The 12,696-nt window shown below is 42.4% G+C and overlaps 1 protein-coding gene across 1 annotated transcript in view; it reads left to right on the top strand.

Moving 5' to 3' along the window:
• Positions 1-12,696, top strand: part of LOC147722600 (glutamate decarboxylase 1-like) — a 1,148,213-nt gene that overhangs the window by 693,970 nt on the left and 441,547 nt on the right. The window contains exons 6-7 of the mRNA XM_086965127.1: positions 6,236-6,351; positions 10,961-11,040. Coding sequence (XP_086821253.1) covers positions 6,236-6,351; positions 10,961-11,040 — 196 coding nt within the window. The remainder of the gene's footprint in view (positions 1-6,235; positions 6,352-10,960; positions 11,041-12,696) is intronic.

The raw sequence follows: 12,696 nt of genomic DNA on the forward strand, positions 1-12,696 counted from the left end.
CACTTATTTATACAAATACTAACACATACTTACTCTCTTATACAATCACTGATACAACCAAACACTCAACCATACAGCCACTCTCAAAATCACTCATTCAAACATATAGTCATTTATATACTCCAACACTCACAAATACTGGCTTTTACATATATAGTTACTCCCATATATACCACTGAGACATCCATTCACTCACCAATGCACCCATACTCACACTCACCCACCCATACAGCCCTTCACAGATGCACTCTTGAACGTATACACCCAGTGAATCACCCACTCACACATCTATGCACAGTCACACTTCCCGCCCACTCACACAGACATTCAGACACCCATACACATACTCATACAACCAATCAATAACACATATACACACTCATATAGCTACTCACCTACCCAGGCAGCTGCTTATACACCAACTGACAGACTGATACTGACATTTATACAGTTTACTCACTAATCCATGCATGGTGGTGGATGCGCGTTTGGTATGCGACAGTTGTGCAGCGTCAGGCCCCACATAATGTCACTTAAGTATGCGGTTCCGCCGGGTGCGAGCCTCACGTAAAATGTTTATATTTTAAAAGTATATGTGTATAGCTTTAATATGTGTATTAAAGGAAATGATTATCGAAACAAAATATTAAAATCACATATTTGTAATTGCAATAAAGGTACATTATTGATAAATATATTTTCCGAGAGTCGCGACCGATGCACGTTTGGTTTGCGATGGGACCACGATTTCGGGGCCTGCGCCAGGTGCGCGACTCCCGTAAAATTTTTATCTTTTAAAGTACATATATCAAACTTTAATATATGTATTACAGGAAGAGATTATCTAAACTAAATAGAAAAGCCATATATTTATAATTTGAATGAAGGTATATTATTGTTAAATATATTTTCCTGAAGTCGTGCCGGGTGCACGCTGGTTGCGCGCCCGGTGCGCGAACTCCACGTCATTTGGAAAGAAAGCATCTTATTGGTTTTCAAGGTTTCGTTTTTAGAATGTGAAGGACCCCTCCCTTTTTTCATTCCTTCATCTACATCCTGGGAGACACACCTGTTGTGTTTGCAAGCTACCTTGTACTTTTTTAAAAATATTTTTTCATCCGAAAAATGGCTTCTTCAACTTCTGAAAAGAAGAAGAGATTCATTAAGAAGTAAAAAATAAGAAAGAATCTTTTGTTTGGGCCTTCTTCGCAATTCCGGACGAGGAGAAGAATGTCAATGCTAGAAAAGTAAGCTGCATTCTATGACCGAGGAATCGTGTGGCATGTCCAGCATGCTGAAACATCTACAGACACTACATCCTCTGTATCTGGCCGGCGAACAACATTGTCGCGCCCAGGAAGCTGCTCAGTATGATCAACATGCTGCTGGACCAAGCACCTCTGTAGTAAAGCAAGGACCTGACATCCGTCCAGAGTTCGCTAATCTGAAACAATTTGCATCAAGTGCAACGCTATAGTGCGTTTTGGTAAGCAGTCTGGTCATGCTGTGGTTTCTGCCGCAAGTAACTACAAATGTTATTTTTTTTGTTGCTGCATTTTTTCCTGCAATAACTGTTTAATTGCAAAGTTGGACACTTTGTTCTGTTGTTTTTCCATTTTTTTTTAAAACACCAAGAAAAATTACAAAATAGTTAAAAAACACTAAACATTATAAAATTGAAAAAAGAAGAAAAAGACGGTTCTGTTCCAAATCACCTACTCTGTTTAAAAAAGAGCAATACGTGTATGATACTGCCTGGATGATTGCATGGGTACATATGTAGAGCTTGAGTGATTGAAATAGTGCATGGGTAGTGCATAAGTGATTGTATGAGTGCATCACTAGTACTTCTGTGATTGAATCAGTGCATAGATAGTGCCTGGGTGACTCCATGAGTACATGGGTAGTCCCTGTGTGATTGGACAAGTGCATGGGTAATGCATGACTGATTGCATGAGTGCATGGATAGTGCCTGGTGATTAGATGAGTGTATGTGTAATGCCTGGCTGATTGAATGAGTGCATGGTAGTGCCTGCATGATTCGACGAGTGTATGGGTAATGCCTAGCTTATTGTATGAGTGTGTGGGTAGTGCCTGCCTGATTGCATGAGTGCATAGAAAATATGTGGTGATTGCATACATGCATGCATAGTCCTTGCATGACTAGACGAGTACATGAGTAATACCTGGATGGATGCATGGGGAGTGCATAAAGGATTGTAGCAGTGCGTGTGTTAGTGACTGGGTCATTGCATGGGTTCTGAGTGGATGATTAGAGTACTGCAAGAAGAATTTGTGGTGAATTTATAAGTGCTTGGATATTGGCGGAGTGTTTGGATTAGTATATGGCAGTGGCTAGGTGACTTGAGGAGTGCACGAGGAGTGACAGGATGATTGCTGGACTGCATGGGTACTACCAAGGGAATTGAAGGAGTGAATGAGAAGTGTGTAGGTTCTTAAAGGACTGCATGGGTAGTACACAGGGATTGTAGCAGTGCATGAGTTAGTGCCTGAGTAATTGCATGAGTACATGGGTACTGACTGGATGATTAGAGTACTGCAAAGAGAGTGCATGGTGAATTTATAGGTGCTTGGGTATTGGTGGAGTTATTGGATAAGTACATGATGCTGGATGGGTAAATGGAGGAGTGTATGGAAAGTGACAGGGGAATTGGTGGAGGGCATGGGTACTACATGTGTAATTGGAGGAGTGACTCAGTAATGTGTAGGTGGTTAGAGTGCTGCATGTGTAGTGCACAGAGGATTGTAGCAGTGCACAAGTTAGTGCCCGAGTCATTGCATCAGTACATGTGTAGTGACTGGATGATTAGAGTACTGAATTGAGAGTGTTTGGTGAATTTATAAGTGATTGGATATTGGCGGAGTGATTGGATAACTACACGATGCTGGATGGATGATTGAAGGGGTGCAGGGGGAGTGACAGGGGGATTGCTGGAGTGCATGGGTACTACCTGAGCAATTGGAGGAGTGAATCAGTACTGTGTAGATGGTTAGAGGTCTGCATGGGTAGTGCATTGAGGATGGTAGCAGTGCATGAGTTAGTGTCTGAGTCATTACATGAGTACATGGATAGTGACTGGAGGATGAGAGTACTGCAAAGAGAGTGCATGGTGAATTTATAAGTGCGTGGGTATTGGCGGTGTGATTGGATAAGTACATGGATAAGTACCTGGTGCTGGATGGGTGAATGGAGGAGTGCATGGAAAGTGACAGGGGAATTGCTGGAGTGCATGGGTACTACCTGTCTAATAGGAGGAGTGACTCATTAGTGTGAAGGTGGTAAGAGGTCTGCATGGGTAGTGCACAGAGGATTTTAGCAGTGCACGAGTTAGTGCCAGAGTCACTGCAAAGAGAGTGTATGGTGAATTTATAAGTGCATTTGGTATTGGCAGAGTGATTGGATAAGTACATGGTGCGGATGGGTAATTAGAGGAGTGCATAGGAAGTGACAGGGGTATTGCTGGGGTGCATGGGTACTACCTGGGTAATTGGAGGAGTGAATCGGTAGTGTGTAGATGGTTACAGGTCTACATGTTTGGTGCATGAGGGATTGTAGCACTGCATATGTTAGTGCCTGAGTCATTGCTTGAGTACATGGGTAGTGTCTGGATGATTAGAGTACTGTAAAGAGAGTGCATGGTGAATTCATAAGTGCTTGGGTATTGGCAGAATGATTGGATAAGTACATGGTGCTGGATGGGTGATTTGAGGAGTACACAGGGAGTGACAGTGTTATTGCTGGACTGTATGGGTACTACCTGGGAAAATGAAGGTGTGAATAAGCTGTGTGTAGGTGGGTAGATGACTGCATGGGTAGTACATATGTGAATGTAGCACTGGATTTTTTAGTGTCTAAGTCTACATGTTTAGTGCATGGGGGATTGTAGCACTGCCTGAGTCATTGCATGAGTACATGGGTAGTGACTAGATGTTTAGAGTTCTGCAAGGAGAGTGCATGGTAAATGTATACTTGCTTAGGTTATGGTGCAGTGATTAGATAAGGACATGGAACTGGCCGAGTGATTGGAGGAGTGCATGGGTAGTGAGAAAGAGATGGCTGGACTACATCAGTAGTGGTCAGGGGTTTGTAGCAGTGCATGTGTTAGTGCCTGGGGCATTGCATGAGTACATGGGTAGTGACTGGATGATTAGAGTACTGCAAGGAGAGTGCATTGTGAATGTATAAGTGTTTGTGTTTTGGCGCAGTGATTAGATAAGGGTGTGGAACTGGCTGGGTGATTGGAGGAGTGCATGGGAAGCGACAAGGAGATGGCTGGACTGCATCAGTAGTGCTCAAGGGATTGTAGCAGTGCATGTGTTAGTGTCTGGGTCATTGAAGGAGTGCATGGGGAGTGACAGGGTGATTGCTGGACTGCATAGGTACTACCTGGGTACTTGGAGGAATGAATCAGTAGTGTGTAGGTGGTTACAGGACTGCATGGATAGTGCACATGTGTTTATAACTGCTTGGGTCTTGACAGAGTGATTGGATAAGGACATAGGTCTGGCTGGGTAATTGGAGGAGTGCATAGGTAGTAACAGGGAGATTACTAAACTGTATAGGTAGCAGTCAAAGGATTGTAAAAGTGCATGAATTAGTGCCTGGGTGATTGCATGAGTACATGGGTACTGACTGGATGATTAAAGTACTGCAAGGAGAATGCATGGTAAAATTATAACTAATTGTGTTTTGGCGGAGTGGTTGGAATAGTACATGGTAGTGGCTGGGCAATGGAGGAGTGCACGGGAGTAACAGTTTGATTGCTGGACTGCAAGGGTACTACCTGGGTAATTGGAAGAGTGAATCAGTAGTGTGTACATGGTTATAGGGCTGCATGGATCGTGCACATGTGATTGTAACACCGCATGTGTTAGTGCCTGGGTCATTGCATGAGTACATGGATAGCGACGGGTTACTTAGAGTGCTGCAAGGAGAGTCCATAGTGAATTTATAAGTGCTTGATCTTGGCAGAGTGATTGGATAAGAACATAGGACTGACTGAGTAATTGGATGAGTGCATAGGTAGTAACAGGGAGATTACTACATTGTATAGGTAGCACTAAAAGGATTGTAAAGTACATGAATTAGTGCCTGGGTAATTGCACAAGTACATGGGTACTGACTGGATGATTAGAGTACTGCAAGGAGAGTGCATGGTGAATGTCTAACTGCTTGTGTTTTGGCGGAGTGATTGGATTAGTACATGGTAGGGTCTGGGGGATTGGAGGAGTGCACAGGGAGTGACAGTATGATTGCTGGACTCCATGGGTACTACCTGGGTAATTGGAGGAGTGAATCAATAGTTGGTTACAGGACTGCATGGATAGTGCACATGTGATTTTAGCACTGCATGTGTTAGTGCCTTGGTCATTGCATGGGTACAAGGATAGCAACAGGATATTTACAGTGCTGCAAGGAGAGTGCATGCTGAATTTATGAATACTTGGATTGTGGCAGAGTGATTGGATAAGGACATGGGACTGGCTAAGTAATTGGAGGAGTGCATAGGTAGTAACAGGGAGATGACTAAAATGTTTGGGTAGCACTCAGGGATTGTAGAAGTGCATGATTTAGTGCCTGGGTAATTGCATGAGTCCATGGGTACTGACTGGATGATTTGAGTACTGCAAGGAGAGTGCATAGTGAATTTATAAGTGCTTGTGTTTGTGCGGAGTGATTGGATTGGTACATGGTACTGGCTCGGTGATTGGAGGAGTGCACAGGGAGTGACAGTGTGGTTGCTGGACTGCATGGGTACTACCTGGGTAATTGGAGGAGTGAATCAATAGTTGGTTAAAGGACTGCATGGATAGTGCACATGTGATTGTAGCACTGCATGTGTTAGTGCCTGGGTCATTACATGATTTCATCGATAGTGACAGGATACTTACAGTGCTACAAGGAGAGTGCATGGTGATTTTATGAATGCTTGGATCGTGGCAGAGTGATTGGATAAGGACATGGGACTGGCTGAGTAATTGCAGGAGTGCATAGGTGGTAAGAGGGAGATTACCAAACTGCATAGGTAGCTTGGATGTTGTCATCTGTTATTGTAAGCTTGAAAACAGATCAGACTAGCTTAAATTTGTTTGGTGCAAAATAGGCGGACTATGACGCACTTGACAGTCTAGAAGTGATCACTGGCAATTTTTTTAACTGTTGCACAACTTATTGATTTTGTATTTCCAGTTAACTTTTGTTTATTTTTCATAGGTGGGTCCATGTCCAACCTGTACAGCATACTGGTCGCTCGTTACAAGCGCTTTCCTGCTGTTAAAACCAAAGGCATGGCGGCTATTCCAAGCATCGCGTTGTTTGCTTCTGAACATGTAAGTATGTGCACCAAAATGTTGCTAGCTGCCGCTATTATTTTACATCAAAATTTGTAGATAGAGCGAGTATCTATTGGGGGGTCTATGCTGCTATGTGAATTCACATGTTTTTAAAATGAAAGAACTACTGAGTCTGGACAGTTGCATTCCTTAATTTACACATGCGCTCTAATTTGCTTTCATTTCTTGCATGTGACGATATGGGTAACATAAGTTGCAACGTAAGTTTCCTCAGCTGCAAAGAACCAGCGCGTGACAATAAACATAATGGGTCCAATTTTTTTAAAACAGGTGCAATTTCCACTACAGTACAGCTTTGCATGTGTGTAAGTTATACTATCTAGGTTGTTCACAAAACATATAAACTCAAGTAAGTCTAGTGTAAACTTGTGTAATGCCCTTCATTATCTATTCCCGTCCACTGTGCTTTTGCCCACTGTGCCACTCTAGAATGGGATTAACTTTATGTAAATCAGACTTGAGGTCTGACTTACTAACCTATTTTGTGGTCACAATCGCGGTGATTAAAAATAAATAGTGTTTTGACTGAAAACTAGGTTGCTGTGTATACTAATTCTATTTTAGGAGTTGTTAAACTTTTACCAACTCAGAAAATGGGATTGTGAATCAGTGTGAGATGTCAATGTCTTGAGATCAAAATCTGATTGAAAAACATTGAAAAATGGCTGACTCCCAAGTTGGATTTATAACCTATTCCCCAAAGGGAAGGGGATCTTTTGGGATCCTGTCCTTTGATGTTTTGCCCCCTCTGGCCAGGGGTTACAAATGAAGTGCCAGGAGTAGCAGGGAGCAAGCTAGAGGTCACAATTCCGACCCCTGACTACCTCCAAATGATATCCGTGATAAATGGGGTTTGAAGTTGGCTAGGGTATGTGCCTAAGCCAGGAGGAGCCCACCACTCTAATCAGGGCATGTAAGTTACACACCGGAGTGGACCTGTGCTCACCACCTGATAGCTTGGTGAGGAGCAGTCAGACTTATCACCAGAGGCAATGTGTAAAGCATTTGCTCAACACACCCTTGCCAGTGACACAATAAATACACCACAAAAGAGACTCCACAGGGGATTAAATAAGAATATGGTTTCTATTATATATAGATCACAAGACCAAAAATGTAACAGATCATAAATATTGTGCAATTACTGAATAATACTTAGCATTCTGATAATGCAAGAACCAAAATAGTATACATTATGCAATACCTTGCAGGCTCCATGGAAAGTAAATATGGCTAAATTACTTGAATCATAAGTACAGTGCATATGGAGCAATTACTGTAATAGGGCACTGTATCCTAATAACGCAGGAATCCACATAATAAGCACCATAAGATCAGTGTCTACCTAGACCATGAAATCGATCAGGTTACGGATACTAAAGGTACATAAATCAACACATTGGCATCCATAAGGCATCTCGGTTGCAACAGCACTCAAATCACCATAGAGACAATAATCGGGCGCCTGGACACCTGCATGCCTTCTAAGTCAAATACTGTTGATTTTCATGTCCTGCAGAAAGAATCTATTTCGGGCCTAAGACACCGAGCACAGGTGGGCCTGCACCCGTCTGAGACTTTTAAGGGTAGTTCCCTAGTGCAGGGCTCCTGCACTCGCAGGCTTCACTGGTGGGCCTCCATCAAGGATTCACCATGCCAGGTACTGATCATCCCAGGAACTAATGCTTCAAGGTGTGGCTTCCAGGAGTGGGGGCATCCCCACACAGTCAGTGGTTGAAGGGAGACCTCACTTGGTCCCCTTCGTGCAAAGTTGTAACAGGGCAGCTGCCCCCGAACGTGCAGTGCAGCTGCTGACGGTCTAGGAAACATGGCTGAATGTGAATGGGGTAGACCTCCTTTGGTCTCCCCTGGTGATCTGTGTCCCCCCGACAACATACCCCCGGGACGGCGGCACTTACTCTGAGCGTGCCTCCAACCCCATCGAACTTGCTGTTGAGTGAGAGGGCACAGGTAGCTTTGACTGTGACCCTTCAGCCGGGTGTCTTCTCCTCAATATAGCAACAATGGGGCGACCCTGTGTCCCTCAGAACCTGGATATGTATGTAATAGGCTACAATCGTTCTATCGGGTAGAACCCATTTGCTTTGAAAAAATAAAATTAGAGAGAACAAGGAAGAGTTGCTTGATACCTATTAAATAAGTATGACAAGTATAGTGTTTACATTGGGTAAATCATGAAACGCATATCAAATGACATTGGAATACATATCAAATGACATTGGAACACAGATTACAGCAAAACACCTACTAGTATATGCTTGCAAAAGGCTCTTCTTTTATATCAATTTCAGCTTAAGTCAATATTTATAAGTAATCAGAAGGCTGTCAATACAAGAAATATTGACAAAGGTGACATGTGGTACAGTGACATTAAATGTTCAGTGATAGGGATGCAGTGAATATAGCCAAGGTGATATTATGTACAATTTATTTACACAAAAAATTGGAATGCGGTCAAAAAGTGGGTAAACAATAACTCTGGTAAACAGCAGCTTATTGATTTGACACCCAGAGATTTGGTCAATCTGAACCATGTATATTTGTCGATGTTTCGACTCTGACAGAGCTTTATTGGAATGTCATGGCAGGTCTTCTTCAGGACAGGTGGGAGTGTTGACAGCCCAAAAGGTGGGCTGACTCGCTTTGGCGTCGCTTGCTCTGTGAAAGCCGTCAGATGATCTGCACGTATAGGGTGTCTTCTCCTTGACACTATGGAACCAAACATAGGGAGGGGCCTCCCAGAGTGGCAGCAAATATGTGGTAAAAGGGGAGTTTAAGGCTTGGCAAGTCGCTTTAAATGTCAAGTCAATGTGGTAGTAAACTGTGCATACAGGCTCTGTAGTGCCAGGACTAAGACAGGTTTGAAAGGCTACTTTTGTGGGTAGCACAACAGTGCTGCAGACTGACTAATATCATTAAATGTGCAGGCCCTGAGTATAGGGTATACTACTTTACAATGGACGTATAAGTAAATAAAATATGCCAAACAGGTGTAAACCAATCATAACATGTTTTAGAGGCAAGAGCATGTGTACTTTAGCACTGATTAGCAGTGGTTAAGTGCCCACAGTCCAATAGCAAATATAAAGAAGGTCAGAAAAATAGGCAGAGGAAGTCACAATAGTTTGGGGTCAACCCGCCAAAAGGGCAAGATCCAACAATAGCCTTGTTTCCCAGGAGGACTCCTGGCTGTTTAAAAAAATGTAAATTATTTAAAGGCAATCACAGACCTTTTGGTCTACTGAACTTATCAGGCCACCATCTTGGTTGTTGCGAGCAATCATAGTGAGTCAGAAATGGTGACCTGCTGAATGCATATTAATGAGGCATGGCAACCTGCAACTCACTACAACTCTATATTTTGTGAATGACTTCTTAGTATAGAAGGTTGTTTGCAAAATCAAACTCCATTAAAAAAACTGTTTCTTTGTGCAAGCCTAACTCCTCACTGCTGACTTTCTGCTAGTCCTGCGCCAGGACATTCCTTAAAGTAGCTGCACGCAATATAAATAGCCTAATATATCATATCAAAAAGGTACTATTGCGTTTTTGTGAAGGGAATCTTCCTACATCAGGGCCTTGGTTCTACCCCAGTAGGATTATATATATGGGAGCTTAAGTCATTTATCAAATATTCTTACTAATTGTTTTGCATTATGCTACAACATAAAAAAGGAGACTGTAGTGGAACAGTAGACTTGCCAGCATGCGTCGTGCTGCTTATTAAAACCAAAGAAAATAGTTATAAGTAACTTGCTGTTATGACCCTTTTTTAGGTCGAGCATTCGAGACCTCTTGTATAAACTTTAGTATATACTTATATGTGTATGCACTTTGGGGGCTCTGGAGATCAACCTTAGGACTTGTTTGCTTCTGCTTAGGTACTTTTTTTCTGTTCAGCTGCCTCAATTTAACTGTCTTGATAGAAAATGACCAGCCGAGGTCAGTAAAATACTAGAATCACTTTAGCGTTCTCTAGATTCCAGTCCATAGAAATTGTCTTCCATGAGCACCCGTAGAAAATAATATTTTTTTCAAATCTTGTATTTTCATTGATATGACCATCGAAGGCCCTGATTTTATATTAAAAACAGAGCTTTGGACTATGTCATTTCCCGCTGAAAGGCAAAATGTCTCTCCATGTGTTCCCATACCTAACATGTCACACAGTTTGGTGCTTACTTTCTCTTCACGTTAAAGAACAGTAGATGTTTCAGCACCCAGGCTAATGGGCTTCATAGCTAAATACATATAAGGAGGCCACAAAGGCAAAACCGATTGCATTGCAAATGCTTGTTTCTTCTGGTGCTCTGGTGTTTAGCAGCCACAAACATCAATGTTCATTTCACTTCTGCAGTAGGCACTTTGAACATTAGTGCCTCAGAGCACCACTTGTCAACGCAAACAAAAGTGAAACAAACTCGCACAACACACATAAGTATGTAATATATTGCAGATTAGCTCAGACCACAAAAACACTCTTAAGCGCACAGTTCCTTAAGTGTCTAAATAAACACTAATGTAGTGCTGTAAAGGTAATTCTGTATGTTTGTGCCAATTTCAGAGCCATTATTCCACCCAAAAGGCTGCAGCAGTACTTGGAATTGGCACAGATTATGTCATTGCAGTTAAGTGTGATGAAAGGTAAGATCAAACATTAAAAGTCTTCACCAAGGTTTACAGCGGTACTGTAATTTGCTTTTGATAATTATTTACAACAATACTGTATTTTTTAAATTTAAGAAATGTTATTGCCCTTGGTACATTGTCAGTGGTAAAGGATTTCATGCATAAGCATTTAGCATACGTATTTCTTTCCATTCACCTGTGAGAGGCTTTTTATTAGCTATATGGCCTCTACGCTGTCAAGCAGTAGGCAGATGTCAAAACTGGTTCTACTTCTGCTAACCAAACACCATGCAAACTGGAACATTTTGTGAATTCATTTTGTAAGCATTGTTGCTGTTGCAGACATTGTGAGTAGGTATTCAATAAAATCCATTGCTTTGCTGCACTGACAATATTGCGGCTCCTGCAAGTCTCATTGGGTTGGGTTTTTGGCCCCATTCCTATGGTCCCCAAATAGGTGCCCCGGTGCATTGAAGAGGTATGGGTATATGGGAGCCAACCCGAAGTGTTAGTGGTGTGCACCAGACTATTTTTCTCTTCAGTGGAGGCTGGCATTGACCATGCATTCACAGCTATGGTCAGATCTTCCTCCAGCTACTCCTTTTTGAAGAATTTCAAGATTTACCAGGAGCTTGTGAAACATGCAGCACATGTTATGCCTTACTTTGAACTGAATATCAATCTGAAATTAACTTATTGACCAAGAAGGCATGGTTACACATGATACGTTTGTGGGGGATCCGCAGTTAATTGCTGCTCAAGACCTAAAGACCCTAGTTCAATTCCTGATGCTAACCAGAATTGATTATAGGCAACTCTGTACTGATTGGCCTTCCCAAATCTCAACTTGCTCTTTTCAAAGCCATGCAGCAGTTCACTTTGACACTAGAAGTAGCAAACTTGACCACGTAACACTAATCTTACTTATGCTCCAGTGGCTTCCCATCCGAGCTGGATCAATTTTTAAGACAGCATGTATCTCACACACACTGTCACTCCTCAAACTGATCCTGTCAGGTGTCCAAAGCGCTCTTCGCAGTGCAAGAATGTTTCTCCTAGAGCCTGCCACATTCATGAAATAATACAGGATTGCTAAATCTTTGTCAGTCAGTTCAGTCAGAATATGGAACCCCCTCCTTCCCATCATATGCATGGCAAAATACTTGCCAATATTCAAGAAGTATCTCAGTCCCTTCCAGGATCCCCATTTGGGTATACCCATTCACATTGTGTCACTAGAACCAAGCGATACCTGGCTGATGAGCCCTTTTTAAGGTGAAAATGGTCCAAGGTTGCTTGTGTTTCCGTTCAGAGAGGACCTGGCCTGGCAGTTCCAACTGGACTGTCCCCATTGGAGCAGTCTCAAGACGGATTTGCCTATGGCTGGGTCCAACCTGAGGAGGCAAGCTGTGCAAAATAATAATGGATTCGGATGTGGCCCGAGAAATTACCAGTGGCTGGGAATATTTTAAGCATTCCTCTCATCACTTTTTGTATATTTTTGTCAGTGGACTCCTTGTTATAAGTCAGATGTTTGGGATAGTCTATGTGTGTACTAACCCTGCCAGATGGGGACACACACTGAGACTAATCAAGACAGGAGCCAGAGAGGAGTACTTGACTTCATTTTACATTAGGAAGTTCATGCTGTGAATGACACTCTTGGAGAGT

This window comes from Lissotriton vulgaris, chromosome 4_1 (genome assembly GCF_964263255.1).
Source record: "Lissotriton vulgaris chromosome 4_1, aLisVul1.2, whole genome shotgun sequence".
Taxonomy (NCBI): Eukaryota; Metazoa; Chordata; class Amphibia; order Caudata; family Salamandridae; genus Lissotriton; species Lissotriton vulgaris.